This window comes from Metarhizium acridum (assembly GCF_019434415.1).
Source record: "Metarhizium acridum strain ARSEF 324 chromosome Unknown scaffold_356, whole genome shotgun sequence".
NCBI classification, from domain to species: Eukaryota; Fungi; Ascomycota; class Sordariomycetes; order Hypocreales; family Clavicipitaceae; genus Metarhizium; species Metarhizium acridum.
The window spans coordinates 25,211-42,245 of NW_027094030.1; the positions used below are offsets into that span (position 1 = coordinate 25,211).

General features: G+C 51.3%; 6 protein-coding genes across 9 annotated transcripts; 2 read left to right on the forward strand and 4 right to left on the reverse strand.

The window, feature by feature from the left end:
- Positions 1–191: 191 nt before the first annotated feature.
- Positions 192–492, reverse strand: J3458_015427 (uncharacterized protein; the record flags this gene model as incomplete). Its single annotated transcript, XM_066120757.1, has 2 exons — positions 192–238; positions 306–492. The coding sequence occupies 2 exons, from the start codon at positions 490–492 to the stop codon at positions 192–194; spliced, it is 234 nt and encodes a 77-aa protein (XP_065974085.1).
- Positions 493–1,980: 1,488 nt separating this feature from the next.
- On the forward strand, positions 1,981–2,677 carry J3458_015428 (uncharacterized protein; the record flags this gene model as incomplete). The annotated part of the gene is made up of 2 exons (XM_066120758.1): positions 1,981–2,321; positions 2,386–2,677. 2 exons carry the CDS (start codon positions 1,981–1,983, stop codon positions 2,675–2,677), a joined length of 633 nt encoding a protein of 210 aa, XP_065974086.1.
- Positions 2,678–3,844: 1,167 nt separating this feature from the next.
- J3458_015429 (uncharacterized protein) lies at positions 3,845–5,253 on the forward strand. Its single transcript, XM_007814769.2, has one exon. The coding sequence runs from the start codon at positions 4,030–4,032 to the stop codon at positions 5,050–5,052; it is 1,023 nt and encodes a 340-aa protein (XP_007812960.1). The 5' UTR covers positions 3,845–4,029; the 3' UTR covers positions 5,053–5,253.
- Position 5,254: 1 nt separating this feature from the next.
- J3458_015430 (uncharacterized protein) lies at positions 5,255–9,447 on the reverse strand. Of its 4 annotated transcripts, XM_066120759.1 has the most exons (6): positions 8,971–9,447; positions 8,603–8,829; positions 8,231–8,523; positions 6,945–8,138; positions 6,486–6,881; positions 5,255–6,415 (listed from the first exon to the last, which is right to left on the reverse strand). In XM_066120759.1, exons 1-6 carry the CDS (start codon positions 9,058–9,060, stop codon positions 5,385–5,387), a joined length of 3,231 nt encoding a protein of 1,076 aa, XP_065974087.1. In that variant the 5' UTR covers positions 9,061–9,447; the 3' UTR covers positions 5,255–5,384. The 4 variants fall into 4 exon arrangements, with proteins under 4 accessions (XP_065974087.1, XP_065974090.1, XP_065974088.1 ...); XM_066120762.1 differs by having other exon boundaries at positions 6,945–8,523; XM_066120760.1 differs by having other exon boundaries at positions 8,603–9,348.
- Positions 9,448–12,418: 2,971 nt separating this feature from the next.
- Positions 12,419–13,280, reverse strand: LXR1_1 (L-xylulose reductase; the record flags this gene model as incomplete). Its single annotated transcript, XM_007814766.1, has 2 exons — positions 12,419–12,899; positions 12,961–13,280. 2 exons carry the CDS (start codon positions 13,278–13,280, stop codon positions 12,419–12,421), a joined length of 801 nt encoding a protein of 266 aa, XP_007812957.1.
- An 889-nt stretch (positions 13,281–14,169) lies between these two features.
- J3458_015432 (uncharacterized protein) lies at positions 14,170–16,598 on the reverse strand (the record flags this gene model as incomplete). Its single annotated transcript, XM_007814765.2, has 3 exons — positions 14,170–15,607; positions 15,660–16,203; positions 16,340–16,598. 3 exons carry the CDS (start codon positions 16,596–16,598, stop codon positions 14,170–14,172), a joined length of 2,241 nt encoding a protein of 746 aa, XP_007812956.2.
- Positions 16,599–17,035: the final 437 nt, after the last annotated feature.

Consider the following 17,035-nt stretch of genomic DNA (forward strand, 5'->3'; position numbering starts at 1 on the left):
TTGGCGGTAGTAGAAAGAATATCGACGGTTGTTTCTGGAAATGGATCCCGAAGGTCAAGGTTTGGAAAGTCCATGTCGGTCACAAGCCACTGACTAGGGTTGCTAATAAGAGAAGCGGCTTCGACAATAGCTTGGACGCTTGTAATACTTGGTGGCCCCGGTGCTGTTAACGTCTCAGCACTCCTAGTTCGCTAGAGCAGGTTAATCAGCTCCAAAGCGCCCCAGTGAAAGTGTGTAACTAGTAGAACTAGAATATCAGCTACCATCCAATATCTAGATGCGGACAAGTTCTGTGAGCAACTTACAATAGTGGAGCTGGGCTTCCTGGCCAAGGGTCTGAAAATTCCTCGAGCAAATATCTAAGAAAGGCGCAAAGACACCTTGGAAATGATGATATTCTTGAAGAGCCTTCTCAATAGTCTGTGTCACTAACTCATCCCCAATTTGATAGTATAATGCATTGTGGACGCGGACTATATTCCACCAAAACATGGTTTTACAAGCCGAGGCGTTCTGCAAGATAATTGACACGACTTCCGGCGGCAGCACTTCTGAAGTAGAATGCAGGTGTCTAAAGGACTTGTCAAAAACATTAGCTCGCTCCCTAATATACCCCCACCCTTTTGTCTCTGCCGACCGACCTGCTAGAAGCTCGAGTGGTCGATGACTCCTAATGGGCCTTGTGACATCACTAATACATCCGAGCCAAAACGGGTTACTATAGATTAAAGGAATTTGGTGTAGACACTTCTGGCAAGACCCAGGACGTTACTTCTATCCCAATCACCATTACTGTAGGGGAACAGAATTGCTTTACGCTAGAGTTCGCCAGGTTGCTAACATATATACTTTGGTATTAAACTCTATGCATTTATAGACAAGCACTAACATCGACAAGCTTAATTGCCTAGATAGGTTATAATAGGTAACTAATTACTTGATAGTTCCTAAGTACATATATAGAGATAAGAGTAGTAAGAATAATAATAGAGTACTAATTTCCAATCCGAGGGATGGAATTACAAGAAATTGTGCAATACACAGCATGTACCCCGTATCCCAAGACACCAAATGACATCTGTTCATTACTCGATCAATACTACAACACTTGCATTGATTTTTTTCTCCGGTCATAGGCAGATGTCCACTTTGCCATCATCCGTATTAACAAACCGTACAATATACCATGACAACATGTCAGTCCTAGGTATTATTAACGTAAAGCAAAATTGCTCTCCGACAGTTTAAGCCAGAGATATCGGCTTTGGTTTTGAGTAAACTCCGAGCTACAATAGTATAAAGTATGGCGAATGTTCGCCCTCATACTAGAAGCTGCCAAGAACGAAAGACAGACTGTAGCATTGCAAGCAACAATTGACTTACGTCTTAGACCAACCAATAATACGACCACCAGCCAACCAACTCCTTTCAAAATGGCTGAAGCTCTCAATATCCCGAAGCACTCCATCTTTCACTGTCATCTGCCAACGCTTCAAAGGATTTCGTCGTCCACAACCCTGCGACCGGAGGGATCCTGACAACTGTTCGTGGAGGAGATGCTGCTACCACAAATGCAGCCATCGATGCTTCCTCCAAGGCCTTTGACAGCTGGAAGCAGCGAAGTTTGGCAGATCGCGGGCAAACCTTGTTGAATTGCTCTGCCGCTCTTGAGACGCAAAAGCAAGAGCTTACAAACCTGCTCTGCGCCGAGAACGGAAAGCCAGCTCTCGACGCGGCTTTGGATGTGGCCTTTATCATCCAGGTCTTTGGTTTCTTCGGCTCCTTGATCGACAAGCTTCCTGGACAGTTCATGATCGCGGAGTCGTCTATTCTTCCGTTATCCGGGAGCCGCTTGGTGTGTGCACTGGCATTCTGCCATTCAACTGGCCGCCGATTCATGCAGGCGGCAAAATTGCACCATGCATAGCCGCTAGCAGCACCATCATCATCAAACCGGGAGAACAGGCTCCCTTGACAGTGATGCGGATCATCGAGATCCTACAAACCGTCCTCCCCAAGGGCGTTGTGCAGGCCATCCCAGGAGCTGGAGCTGAGGTCGCACAGCTGCTCATTGAGAGCCCTGCAGTCAAGATGATCTCGCTGACTGGATCTACTGCTGCCGGCGCTGCTGTCGCTAAAACGGCTTCGAAGCTTGTCAAGCGCACCGCGTTGGAGATTGGTGGCAAGAACGCATTCATTGTCTTTGACGACTGCGATATGGATCGAGCGGTCAAGGGTGCTTTGGAGGGCGCCTATCTTAGTAAGGGTGAGGCGTGTACTGCAGCATCGAGATTACTGGTGCATGAAAAGCTCTACGATGAGTTCGTCAATAGACTGGCCGCTGCAGTACGCGGATTGCGAGTCGGAAATGGATTTGACGAGCAGGAACGGTCTGGTCAAAAGTTACATTGCCTTGGGAAGTGAAGAGGGTGCCAAGATTGCGGCCCAGGCTGACTTGCCTTCGGACCCTTCCCTTAAGGACGGCTACTTCGTCGCGCTGACGCTTTTTAGGGACGTGGTACGCACAATGCGCATCGCCCAAGAGGAAATATTTGGCCCTGTGGCGACTGTTTGCTCGTTCAGTAGCGAGGAAGAGGCTGTCTTTGTTGTTAACGAGTCGCGATACGGACTTGTGGCCGTAATTTGGGCATACCCAACGGTAGCCAATAGTACCTAGGCGGCTTGCCAGCTTTTATAATTGACACAGTCTAATCCCAACAAATCCCAGAGTCTTGGGAGATACGGCTAACCACTTCATACCCGAGCGCTGGCTAGCTGACAACGCTGCCGCGGTCCCTCCAGTTGTTAGAGGAGCTTTACACTGTCGGTATTCATATAATATCGCTGCTGAATATTCTTTGGATGGCCAAGGGAAGAATGATGTAGATAAGACAAGTGACATTGAAGCTTGTCAGTGGAATGATGAAGAAGCCGAGGCCAGCCAACTCCCAAGAAAGCAGGACTTAGATTGTAAAGGGAGAGACTGAGAAATTCTGAGCGAAAGTACAGGAATTGGGCTGCATTTCCTATCAAATGCCGAGGACCATATCTTGCCGATATAGGGGATGGGTGGCTTTTTTACAACGCAGCTACGTCCTCTGATTCACTACCAAGGACCAGGCTCAAGTGAGCATTGACAACTTCCCACATGTGGTTTCCTCACTACTGTTATAAATAAGCAAATCGACAATACGTACCAGGCTCAATTGCAACAGGTTCCTAGCGGTGGTGACCTCGCTACAGCGGGGAGACAAGTGCTCGAAGTTGCCAATTACATGCATCAAAACGGCCGATGTGTGTAGCGTAGCTACTGCTGGCAGGTAGCAAACCATATTATCCTCCACTTTCAGTAGCAGATATGCTTGGGAGACCTGACTCTGTGCGAATTGCCTCACAGACGCTGAATGAAATCCTGCAACTATTACACCCATACGCCACTCAACTACGAATTGGGTCCGGTAGTCTTGCGGTGTAAAGTAGCCAAAGTTCCCCTACATCCAATATTCACTTGGTGAAGTCCGTCGCCTGTCCGAATTTCCTAGTGTTCGGTTACATCCTGATGCGCAACTCTGATAGACTCGGCTTTCGTGCTACAAGTTACCACTTGGCACTCGGCGTTACAGATGGCACTATGTCATTAAAGCCGATCAATGGTCTGGCTCCAACCAGGCGCAATGGTGGGACTCACTCATTGGATCAACCCCAAAGGAAATAGTTATGCCGAAGCCGAAACGCCTGAATAGGTGATGCTCAACCCCTCTGCTGCTCCGGATCAGCCGGAGCTATTGATCGCCGCCCCGAAAACACTATTTGTTCCAGCTTAATCCCAATTCCGAAAGAGGCGTGCGCTAGCTGCATCTTGTCAAGACGCAGTGAGCTTGCGTTGGAAAGATGATATTTTAAAGGGATGCTAGAACCACGTCGAACATGTTGCCCCTCGGAACATTTTTCTTCGCACAGCACGGGCTGGCTTTCAACTAGTAACTTGCCTTACTCTTATCAACATCTCGCCACTTGACGTCTTTAACAATGGCTGCGCTTCCCAAGACTTTCAAAGCTGTCGTTCTCACAGAGACCAACGCCCCATTCAAGCTGCAAGACGTAGAGCTCCAGCACCCAGGCCCCGGCCAAGTTCTCGTCAAAGTCCTTGCGTGCGGCGTGTGCTTTTCGGACGTTGCCGTGGCTGGGGGCCATATGGGAGACGTCTTTCCCCGAACACCAGGACATGAGATTGTGGGCGATGTCGTTGAGCTTGGCCAAGGCGTGAGCCATATTTCCAAAGGTCAGCGCGTTGGTGGTCCCTGGCATGGCGGCCACGATGGCCACTGTCGACAATGCCAGCGTAGCCAATTTCAAATGTGCGATAATGAGCTCGTCAATGGATGCTCCAAGGATGGCGGCTTTGCAGAATACGTCCTCCTCCGCCAGGAGGCTGTTGTTCGTATCCCCAACGACTCGGACCCGGCAGAGGTTGCTCCGTTGCTGTGTGCCGGTGTCACGGTGTTTAACGGCATTCGCAAGATGCACGTTGAGCAGGGCGCACTGGTAGCTGTCCAAGGGCTTGGAGGCCTGGGCCATCTTGCTGTACAATATGCCCATAAGATGGGCTATGAGGTTGCCGTTCTCTCGTCTGGGGACGACAAGGCTGATTTTGCCAAACAGCTGGGTGCTCACCATTACATCAACACGAAGAATTCTGATGGTCCCGCTGAGCTCAAAAAGCTCGGTGGCGCTGCCATTATTGTTCAGACGGCCCCCAATCCCGAAGTCGTTGGGAAACTGGTGGGCGGTCTAGCTCCAGGAGGCAAGCTTCTTTGTCTAGCCGCGGTTGGTGGTGTTCAATTTGATACAGTTGCCATGGTACTCGGCGGTTTGAGCGTATGTGGCTGGCCTTCAGGTCATGCATTGGACAGCGAGGAGGCCATACGTTTCGCCCGAACCCATGATATCAAATGCATGATTGAGAAGTATTCTCTTGCCGATGTTCAAAAGGCTGTTGACAGCCTGGTAGCTGGCAAGCCTCGATTTCGCAATGTTCTCGTTATGCAGTAGCGGCTTGACGTTCTGCGTAACACTGAAAACAGAAACGGGCGACATCAAAGGGAGAGAAAATTGGGAACGTCCAAGACGGTGTGCTTGTTATGGAACTGAGGTACAAAGTAGCAAAATTTGCAACTGCCAAATTGCTGTCGGATTTCGTGTACTATTATATACCGATATAGACTGGTCACGATAGCATTAATGATATTGACCTCTCACATATTACTGTTCATTTCATTATCGTGCGTGGGCTATGCTTGTCCCTTCGGGAAGGCTGCTAGTCCTACGAGATGCAAATAAGTTGCAAACTATATACAATTCGCCATGCTAAATCGGATCCTATGTTACAGAAGCATCCGGTCTTTCTTTATCGGTGCCTTGTCGAAATAGACTACCACTCCACCTTTCTCATCCAACTCTGCGCCCTTGTCCGAGATGGGCGTGTATTTCTTCGTATGGGCAACCTCTTGTCTGCTGACTCTGGCCTCGTCTCGAGGTATCCATAAAGTAGGTTTTGGCGCCCACATCTCCGGCGGAAGGTAGCATCGCTTCCTAAACTCGGATGGGTACTCAACATGACGGAGTTGATCCCCAGGTATGGTATTTCGCAAAGCAACAAAATCCTCGTACTCTTCTGGATGAAGCCATCGTGCCAGGAAGCCCGGTGGTTTGTCATTAGCATGCTTGTCATGTTTCCAGAATTGAATCCTGGCTAGGAATTCCTGTACGTCTGGGCTGTTGATCGTCTTGTTGACTTTGGCTTGGGTTGTAGCCTTGGCCCATTCTTTCAGTGTAGACCCAATGCTAGCTGCACCTTCAACGGCTCTGGTTCCCGTAACGGGGCCATGTTCGTCCCCAGACTCCTCTTCTTCTTCCTCTTCCTCAGTATCCGACTGTTCCATCTGTTCCTCGTCGCCAAAGACTTGTTCGGAGTCATAGTAGTCGTTTGCCGCGCCCGCAACTCCGCTTTCCCCTTCCAACCTCGCCGTGGCAAGTTCCTTCTCCCGTAAAGCCTTTGCCTTTTCTTCTTCTTGGATTTCGCCTTCGAGAGGCAATGTCTGCGGCAAATTGAGTAGAAGGGGGGCAATTGCGTCGCTGAGGGAGAATTGCACTAGGCCCGTAAAAATGAAGAACAAGACCATTAATGCCAAAGGCGCAAAAGCACCTTTCAACGCGAACAGGCCTATAAGACAAATTTCGGCAAGATAGAGGCCAATTGTCAGGTGAATGAGAGCCCGAGGATAAAACAACCCCTTCGTGTCCATATCAGAGTCTAGTACATAGAGGAGATTGTACTTCCAAACCACTTGTGTTGCAAACAATCCTCCAGCGGCAAAGAGAAGGACTAGCGGGGCAATGCAGGAGTAGCTGAGGGCTAAAACGCCAAAGTCAGTATGCATTTATTTGAGTAAGGATTTGCAACCGCGTCATCAAGATAAACTTACCAATCACGCCCATATTGGTATAGACAGGATACACACCACCCCAATATGCAGATTCGAGCTTGCACCAGCGCTTGTATCTCGTACGAGGTACCTCGCTCACACGGCCGACAATGTAATGCCGAATTAATCCAAAAACTTGGATAAGGCGCATTCCTCCACTCATCAGGCACTGAATCATTATGTAGGACAGGTAAAAGTTGGATGCCTTGGGAATATTTTCGGCAAGGAGATCTTTTGTGCCCAGAGGGTTCGACAAAATCTTTCCCAGAGCTGACGACGCTGCGGAAGTGAGGGTGGTAATGAGGAAGACTTGAACGACCTGAAAGGCAAAATACACATTTTGGACGAATAATTCGACTCGTGTTATCGTCGGAATACCAGACTGGGCACCGCAGACTGAAATGGAATGTCAGATCCTCCAGAAAACTCGGCGGTCATCAAGATGTAGACAATACTTACATCGAAGCATCCAAGGCACTGCAGCCATCCACAGGGACAAGACCACTGCGGGCATAAAGCTTTGGATAAAGTTTAAAATCACACCAGGTAGCTTATTCAGGAAGCTGAGAAACTCGATCTTCTGCGTCAGACTGTCGATATTGCTAATTGTGCCAATAAAAGCGGACGGGACCGCCCAAAAGATTATTGCCGCCGTTACCAAGGTCAAGATGCCGAAGCGTCGGATGATCAGTTCCCACCACGGCATTCTTAGGCAGGACCATATGATTTCGTCTGGCCGAATGCCGAGCAGGCGCGACGACATTTGCAACGGTCGGTGGTGAGTCAATACTTGATGTGCCGCTTGTGCAGCTTCCTGCGTATAAAATTCGATAAAAACCGACGGCAAGGTGATGCCATCGCCTCGTCGGACTTGTCGGCGCATCTTGAAAATTTGTAGATTGAGATCTCGCAGTCGTGAGCGTGTCCATCGTATCGTATCAACGCGGCGGCCAAAGTTACCAATTGGCCGATGGTATGGTCGTCGTTCGACCGGAATCCATTGGGCGGCAACAGATCCTCTGACATCCGGGAGATCCATCGACAGACCGTAAGGGTGCTCATACTCGTCATCAACTTGGTCCAATTTTTCGTTCTCATCCGCAGTGATATTGTTCAGTTTGGTGCCTTCATGCTGGCTCGTGTGGCTGTCTTTATCGGGATCGCGTCGTAAAGATTCCAAGCAAGTTATTGACCCTGGTGATTCCGCCTCGTCCGGATCGCCCCTACAAGTAGCATTGGCAGTGCTATCACTCGGGATCACAACCAAGTCTTGCTTCGAGCCGGCCGATTCAGTGGTGGATGCTGCGGCGGTAGAAGAATCTGCCAGCTTCGGATCCTTGGCCAGTTTCTTTTGTCGAGCCAGGTTCGCGATTCGGATAAGCGCAATCTCGGCCTTCTCCAGTCGCTCAGCAGTTTGTTCGCGCTCTTTTACCATTTTTACGAGGGCTTTGGATGTTCGCGGAATAAACACACGCCTCAGCGAGTCTCCATACAGCTTCCGGAGACGACGCTCGTCCAGGTACTCTTTTGGGACACATGTAAGTAGAATCGTGCGGGAGGAGATGCGGTCTGCATAGTACGGTGAAGAAAGGTACGCCTGGCGAAGGTTGACATAGTAGATACACTCTCGTACGATCATGTAAAGCACGAACCCTTCAAAAATGGCAGGATTAGCATTAGCTTCGTCGCAAGTACACCCGCAACAAGGCTCGGGAAATGGTCCAAGGAGAGCTCAGATGTCATACCAAAGAAGGCCCACGCCACGAAGACGTGGGCGAGTAGCTTTTGAGGATCCTTGACATTGCCTATAGTCAACATTTCCAACTGGGTAAGACCACTCCCCCCTGTGGCGTGGATCGGAAATAGCACGGGAAATGTGATGAGGCAGCCAGCAAGACAAATGTTGCGTAGGATCTTTAAGAATCTTAGGAAGAAGAAGCCGTCAAGGGACCCATGGTTCAAGACGATTGTGTCCGGTGTCTTGAAAAAGGGAACAATCCAATCCAGCCATCCTCCAGGTAGAGCTGGGCTGGGCACGCTGCTGGCAGTGGTCAGTACGACATGTATACATGGCCCCAGGACTCGAGAGTGCGCGTCGCATAGCATAGGAATCTTACTCGGGGCTTCTCAGCTCTGGGATGGTCCTCGGTGCATACACACGTTTGCAGAACCGGCGCAGAACGGTAAATATGACGAGACACACGGCCGTAAAGATAGATACAGGTATAAATGTTGTGCCCAACTTGCCGAGTGATGATCCTTTGCTACCTGCCGTCTGGCTAAGAGTTCCGCCGCCTGAAGAGTCGTTTCGCGCAGATCCCTGCCTTGGATCTTGGGAACCGCCCTACGAAGACCAAGAGTCAGTTTTGGTGTGCAGGTCGACTGTGTAGTGTCCTGTCTTCCATCTTGGTTCAACGTCGTGACGCTACACCAGGATTCACACTCCCAGTGCGCAAGACAGCCAAGAGCGCCGAAACCAACGTACCACGTCCAGATCCAAGCCGCGAGTCTCGATGAAGTGCCATAGGTGCGATATGGCAGCGTCCGTCAGGTGAGGTGCGGAGTCGAGGGCCATTATGAGGCAACACGCGCAGCATCGTTACTCTGCCATGAAGAGAGAGGTGAGTAATGGTAGCTCGGCGAGGAAGATGAGGGATGTAGAAACACAGCGGCCGAAGCTGGAAGCAAAAAGATGGTTACAAGGAGTCCGTCCGACCGTGGGGCGGGAAACAGCTGAGAATCGACATGGAATCGATCGACCATGGCACCGGATAAGGACCCAAACCGCCAAATTGCAATCTGTAAAAAGGCAGGCAAGTCCCGCCCTTGTCCAACCAGATGGGAACATTTGAGTCAACAGAACATAGGCCTCCGATGATTCTTCTCCCATTCGGCCATGGCATGAAGGCGGAGGCGCCGGTTTTCCCGCATCTTGCGCTAAGAAATGAGAGCGCCGCAAGACGCCGCGGGCCCTGTCACTGGATTTGCTTTTTCCTGAATCAAGAAAATACAGCCCATTAAGTAGACAGGGGCCTGGTAGTTAGTTGGTACGGAGTACTCCGTAGGGTGGTGGGCGGTTCCTGGGTTCGACGTTCTGTGGAGAGTTGAGAGAGTCTCGGACCACACTCCCACCTCATCATCAGGTCCCTGTCGACGCGCCACCAATCAAGTCGAGACGGATTGGGTGTTGGGGTGCCGACTGAATCGCCCATGTTTCCACTCAGACTGCTCCGTGGTCCGAAGCAGATCGTGATCCATGGCTCGGGGACGGGTTGAACGACAGCTGCAAGACACTGAGGGACCGGCATGCATCATGCTCTCAGCGCGCACGCAATATCCAACCAGACTTGACTCTTGTGGGGGAAGAGACCGGCACGCTTGCAGACCTGACAAAAGCCCTGCAATGGCACGTACGTAGCCAGAAGTTCCGCCCCAAATGGCTGGGACACTCTTGTCTAGCCTCGCATCCCTTCACGGCCCACATGTTGGTGGCACGCAGATCTGTCAACGTGCAGCAAGCCCCGAGTTGTCGATAGGTCATAGCTCCGGCAGCCCATGGCCACGTTTTGCAGTTCAGTCATGTCATTATAAGTTACGCACGGGGCAAGTACGATATGCTAGACGTCTCCTGCCGTTGACCCCGAGTGCTGGTGAGCCGTTGTTGGCGGATGAAGCAGCCCTGGACAACGATACCGAGTCGGTGGGCCAGAACCATCCCATGTCCAAGGCGTCAACTGGTGCTTCACAAGAATGAAAATGACGTGTCAGTTTGCCAACACGCACCCAACTCCAGTCGTGCAGATGTCTTGCTGCTGTGCAACTACTACTACTACTGTAGGCCGAACCACCCGCGATGCTGTGCAACATACAGCACAAGATCCAATATCCAGAGCCATGGGCAAGGCATTGGGTGGTGAAATAGAACCTGCAGGAACGTCAACGCCCCACTACCACGGCATCTCTTGTCAAGTACTCCGTACGGAGTTTTAATTTGAAGTCCGATACATCGCATATGCCATAAACCCACTGTTTTGAGGAGATGCTCCAGTACCCACGGGCACGGGGCTGTCGTTAGCCAAACTCTATAGGCGACATCTGGACTTTCCCAAAGATCTGGATTAGCAGGCTGCAAAGGGGTTCTCGTCCAGAGGCGCACCATGCTTTTAGCCTCTTATAGCCGGTTGCTCCCGGGACAAGAGGCACACCTCGATCACTGCTTGGAACATGTACATTTGCAACAACATGTCGCAATGCCTGACTATAGTTATGTTACTGAACCTTCAGTTTCCTGTCGCGCTGTATCTTCCGGCCCAAAGGGGAATACAAAGGTGATATTGCTACAACGGGACACCATCACAGTTGAGTTGGCCTTTGGTACTAGTACTCCCAGATATTACATAAAGTATACCCAATTTTCTTCAAGCTATGAGTGGAATGTTACATTACGTTCAAGCTAGTGGATACGACGTTCATAGTGCACCATGTCAAGCCTAGAACTAATCATCGTTTAACCCCACGACGTGGTTGCTCTTATACCCTGCGACTCCTAGATAAGCAACCATCTTTCTAGAGCATACTGATCAAAAACTTCATCACCATACTCTATGACTGGTCATGATCAGTGCTTCTGATGACATCTTTCCATTCATCCAATATCTCAAGGCTCTGTGAGCATTTATCCCTAATGACTCGTTCACAATCAGGTATGTCCGCGTTTCAGAGCTGCGAGAGCAATCTCGTGGCCGAAGCCGCTCGATGCAGCGGCAATGAGCCAGACGGGCTTATGTTTCGACATTGTACCGAAACGTGTATCTATTTTAAAAGAATAGATTGTGTTCCCACTTCCTTCTATTTTCCTTGACTAGCTTTGGAAACGTGAAGAGGGATGATGGGAGCAGTGCCTAAAACAAGCATGGCGGATGCGCTCGTTTATGTAACAACAAGCCACTGCCCGGATGTACGTGCTTCGGAGTCGGAGCTTGGGTAACTTAATTCCCTTGATTGGAAGACGAATCGAAATTAATTCGGACATAACCTAGCCCTCACCAAAGCGCCTGTTTATTTATCACTCGGGCTGTCCTAACCGTTGGTGGCTAAACCCAACAGTATGGCGAGGGCGTGCGTGTAGGGTAGCGCCATTTGATCAAGATATTTCGGCGTTAGCTGACATGGAGCTTTCGTTTCGGCGATAAGCAGCCACCGAGACGTCACCAAAGAAGCGAAAGCTTGAATAGGACAAGTGGGTTTCAAGCAACACAAGAATTGAATCTGGATGCTCGCCCGTAAGTTGCACCGAAAGGTTCCACGGCGCACCAAGATGCGCTGACACGCGAGAAAGAGGTGGGGCATGGAGATGAGATGCATTCAATGTTGAATACCTAGGTAACCAGCAGCAGTCTGGTATGTAATCAATTCGTGATAGGAGACAACTCCCGCAGTCATTGCAGAGAATCAATTATAGATGTTAGGAGCCAATCGGAGAATGACAGATAAAGAGGTGCTGACATACTCTGTCTATATTCCCCGACTCTACAGAGCAATTACCTAGCCCGTATAAATCGCTGCAAAACGCCAGGCTCCTTTATCTATTCGCGGGGCCAATAACGCACGTGTCGCGTTGCATGTTGGGATGATGGGTGAGGGGACTCCACAATATCGACAGGCTGGTAATGCATACCTTCACGTGACGACATCAGACATTGAACGAAGCTCCGCCCCATCCGGGCGGCTCTCTCGCGTCGCGAACTCACGATGGTTCCAGCATCTCGTTCGCCATGAACGCTGCCCGACAAACGATTGGATAGAGCACGAGGCCCCGTGCAGGGTTTTCTTTTTATTTATTTTATTTTTCTTGTCAGCAAGCTTTTCGTTTTACGCCGTACATCATCGTACTCCGTACACCGTCACGAATCGCCACCGCATGCCGCCCCCGCTTATCGGCAGGTGTATCCACCGTCAATGACGAGATCAGCTCCGGTTGTGTAGGTGCTGGCGTCGGAAATCAGGTAAACATATGCACCCTTGAGCTCCTTGGCGAGTCCATTGCGGCCGAGGGGGATCATGGAGCGCCAGAGTTCCTGTGTCTGCGGGTCGATAAAGTCGGAGAGGCCAGTGTCGATGTAGCCCGGGGAAATCGAGTTGACTCGAGCAAAGTCGCGCCACTCGTTTGCCAGCGAGCGAGCCATGTGAATGCAGCCAGCCTTGGCGACATTGTACGATGTCTGCTCTTGAGGGTAGTTTGCAATGTGTCCAGACATGGACGCCGTGATGACAAAGGAGCCGTAGCCCTGCTTCTTGAAGTGAGCTCCCACGGCCTTGGCGCAGTAGGCAGTGCCGTTCAGGTCAATCTGGATGACCTTGTCCCAGGCAGCCGCAGTTCCGTCAATGACGCCAGCATCGGCTGTGGCACCGGCACTAATCCATTGCTGTTAGCATCATAGACTGCAGGGGGGAAGACGACGCGAGTTGAACATACTTGGCAATGAAGCCGTCAATCTTGCCAAAGTCACCAATAATCCCGTTGATGCATTGCTCAACGTCGTCGTAGTTGCTGACGTTGAGCTTGTAAGCCTTGACCTTGACTCCGTATTCCTTGGTCAGCGCCTCGACGTTCTTCTCGGCGCCCTCCTTTCGGGACGAGTAGGTTATGGCAACGTCAGCGCCCATTTCAGCACACCCGCGAGCAGCTTCAATGCCCATGCCGCGAGGACCCGAGGCGCCCGTCACGACGACAACCTTGCCTTTGAGGCTGAAGAGGTCAACGAGACGATCGGACTTGGGGACGGAGACGGGCATGATGATGATGAGGAGTAGGAGGAAGAATAAGAATAGGTATATAGAACGTGATTTGGTCTTGTGCGAAAAAGGCGACGGGTCGCAGAAGAGGTGATGAGGGGAAAAGGACTTGACTCGTTGCTTCCACCGAGGAGAGGAGGTCCCAAGCTTTTAACAAGGGTGGCGCTTCCTAGCCATTTTCTCAGACTGGCATCTGAGTTCAGGGTGAGACCACTCGGAGCTTCGTTTGCTGTTGAAGTCTGGGAGGGGACCCGGATAGCGCAGCTAGGACCCCACCAATGTCGTCACCAAAACCCGCGAGTTCCCAGTCAACCGTGACCAAGACGGAGCTGGGAGTGCTGGAGTTGTTTGGACGTTCGCGGGCTTGCCGCAGAGGATCCCCGACGTTGAGGATTTGTCGTGGCTGACCGCATCCAGAGGGCTGCCGGCACTTTGGAGTCTGGTATTTGTGGTGGCGGCTGCACACATGATTGGTTTGGCTTGTGAATCTAGTGTCTTATGTCAACCATTACATGAGCATGACCTGCGTCGCCGCCTTGTCCCCCTCTTGGCTTACCTGAGCCTCTGCATGCTGAGTAACCTCAAGGGGCTCGCTCCCCCGCATGAGGGTTTCGATGAGCGAATTGGCGGTTTTGACTAGTGATGTCTCGTCTGTCAAATATCGACGTAGTATTGATAATGGGCGACAAAAGCATCTGCCCAGACCTCGAGTGCTGGTAGAATGGGGGCTGACGCTGCGGGCTCGTCAGAAGCAAAGTGGGCGTCAAATTCGCTCTTCTTCTCAGTTGTCCTGGATATTCGCAAGTCACTTTGAGTTGGTTCCTGCCAAGGATTTCTTCGTTGTACGTCAATAATATTTTAGCTAAACAAATGGGCAATCCCTATCGCATCACCAATCCTCCCCGGGCAGAGCGATAAAAGTGCCCTTCTTGAGGCCATCAACGCCTCCAAGTGTAAGGGCAGCATTGACAACGCCTCCCAGTCCTTCACCAGCTATCAGGCCAGCGGCAACAGAGAAGGCATACATGTCAAAGTTTTTGCCAAAGTACTTCTTCCACCACCACGCCGTGATGCTGCCAAATAAAATGGCATTGGCGTATCCGCTATCAGCGCCCAGCACCCAAGCCACGCCGACCGCCATCCAGTTGGGAAGATAGTCCCGGTACTTCTCTCGAGGTCCAACAAGATAGAAGTTCTTGAAAGCGGCCTGCAGGGCAGCGACAACCCCCATGACAATGGAGAAAATGGTGCATGAAAGAGGAATGGGAATCTCGGGTGCCGTGACGGCCTGCGCAACCGCTTGCCACGCCACGACCGAGGGTGCCTTGAAGGGACATCGCATTACCTCTTCCTTTGGCAGGTCAGTACGCCATACACACGGGTAAGCAGACATGAAGAGAACAAATATTCCCGGCGCCAGGAAGACTGAGACCAACGCGCCTATGGCCTGGGCGTAGAATTGATACTTGGGGGGAGTCCTGAGCAAAAACCCAACGCGAAAGTCGGAAACCAGGCTGTTGGATACGTCTGCACACCCAGATGCAATATTACCGGCTATAAGGTTGATTCGCTGGGCGTCAGCGACCTTGTAACTACCCTTTGTGATGCCGCCGTACACCAACTGCGAGGCCTTGGATGATGCCGTCAGGGGTGCAGTGTCGGTGACAGCACCGCCGTAGATGCTGAGGAAGGCAAAAAGGATTCCAAGTACACAGGCAAGGATTGCAAGTCCGGCGTTCATATCAAATTGGAAGTGGCAGACGAGACAGGACACGACGACCATGACAATGGTGCCGGGGCCCCAGATCCAACCCGGGACTTGCTGCTCTGGAGGCGCAAAGTCCTGGAGCAAGCTAGACTCTTCCTCGAGCTTGGCGGCTTGCTTCTCCAAGAAGGGGATACTCTTGCCCTTGGACTTGAGCCCCCCGTTGATTGACGAGGCCATGGACCTGAAGGCATACTTGGCACCGTCCCAAACCACTCGGATATGAAGCACGAACTCGACCAGGCTGTATGCGAGGAGAACCATGACGCCGGGCCACAGCATCCAATACCGAGGCGAAGGGACGAACCCGGGCTTGTTGATGTCGTTCAACTTGTTGAAGTTGGTCAATTCCGCCCACTTGCCTTCGCCGACCTGTTCGCCAATGCATTCGCCATAGTGCACCAAAAGAGGACCGATGAGGCCCCAGGCAACCACCGTACCGAGAAACCAGGAGAGGGCGGCATTGAGGCCGACTAGGATTCCGGAGCCAAAGAATGCTGGGGTCAATTGGATGTACCAGCCCCAGCTCTCAATATTGATGGCCCAGTTCGTGTATCCGCTCCTAGTCATCCATGTTAGAGTCAAGAACTTATCCGAGGGGCCGCAAAACGAACCAGGCATAGAACCAAGTGAATAGATGCCACTCGTGAAGAATACCGTTGGCATACTGAGATACAACTATGTGCGTCAAGGCGCCGAGGAATGAGAAGCCGAGCGCCTTGATCTTCCTCATGGCATCGCTTGCCCCCGACCCCACCGCATGCATGGATCGAATGGCCAAGGCAGTGGCGGTGGGAGTGGGGAAAACCAGGTTTAGCTCTCTTGCCACGTTAATGATAAAGAATTTGCGAAGAGGTACGGCGGCGAAGAGGCCAAAGAAGGCGCAGATGATGGTGATGGTGAGGATTCGAGGGAAATCGGATGTGGGATCCTCGGAAAGAAGGCCCAGGCGGTACATGGCAGGCAAACCGGCAACGAAGACACCCGACATGCCACCGGCGCCGGTAGCAGAAGCCTGAATGATGGAGTTCTCCTGGGGGCCGAACTTCATCCCGATCAGGGGAACGCCCGGGAGAAGCTTTGTGAGTAAGGTGATGATGCCGTAGCCGAAGATGGCGCCGAACATTGTTGCGCTGAATGTGAATCCCGTCTTGAGACCTGGGAATGCGTGGTTAGAACACCAGACCCCAGAGTTTTTTTTCTTTTTTCTTTTTTCTTTCTTTCTTTCTTTTTTTTTTTTTTTTTTTTTTTTTTTTTTTTTTTTTTTGGGTGCCTGCCTATCGCGGCCACATACCTAGATATACATTGGAGGCGTTGACCAGAGACCCGAGAACGATGCCGACAATGACGGCGCGAGCGGTTAGGGGATTCGGTTCATGCTCGATTCCCTTGAGCGGAGGAAAGCTGGAGAAAAGATCGGTGATTCCCTCGTCCTCGACTTCCGAGCCTTGCTTCAGCTCAGAAGCTGCAATCACTGAAGCTCTCTTTTCGATATGGCCATCCATTAAAGCATCATGGGCTTCGTGGCCTGTCGTAATGGCACCGGAAGCCATGACTGCCGCCAGTGAAAAGGCCAAAAAGTCGTTTTCTGGCTGACGAGATGAATACACAGGACGGAAGAGCCCGGCTGTGCTCTCTGAGAAGCTGTCGCGTCCGATGCGACAAATGCTCACTTGTCCCAACGATCAAGAAGACAAAACGAAACGCAAGGAAGGAGCTTGAAACGTCAAACCACTAGTGAGGATGTCGCATGTATTAAATTGCATGTACCCGAACTCCATCCAGACCAAAGAGCCCGTGGACCGGCCGTTTCGGGGTCCGCTGACTCCAATGCTGCACCCCGGGAAAACACAAAGTACAAAAGATCCCGAATACACACCCATCAGACGCACAATAGAGTCATGATTATCACTTCTCCATGCATGGCCTTGTTGGGACGAACCGCGAGCTCCAGGTACGGCGTCAACTTTCTGGGCGTTGGGTTCCTCGT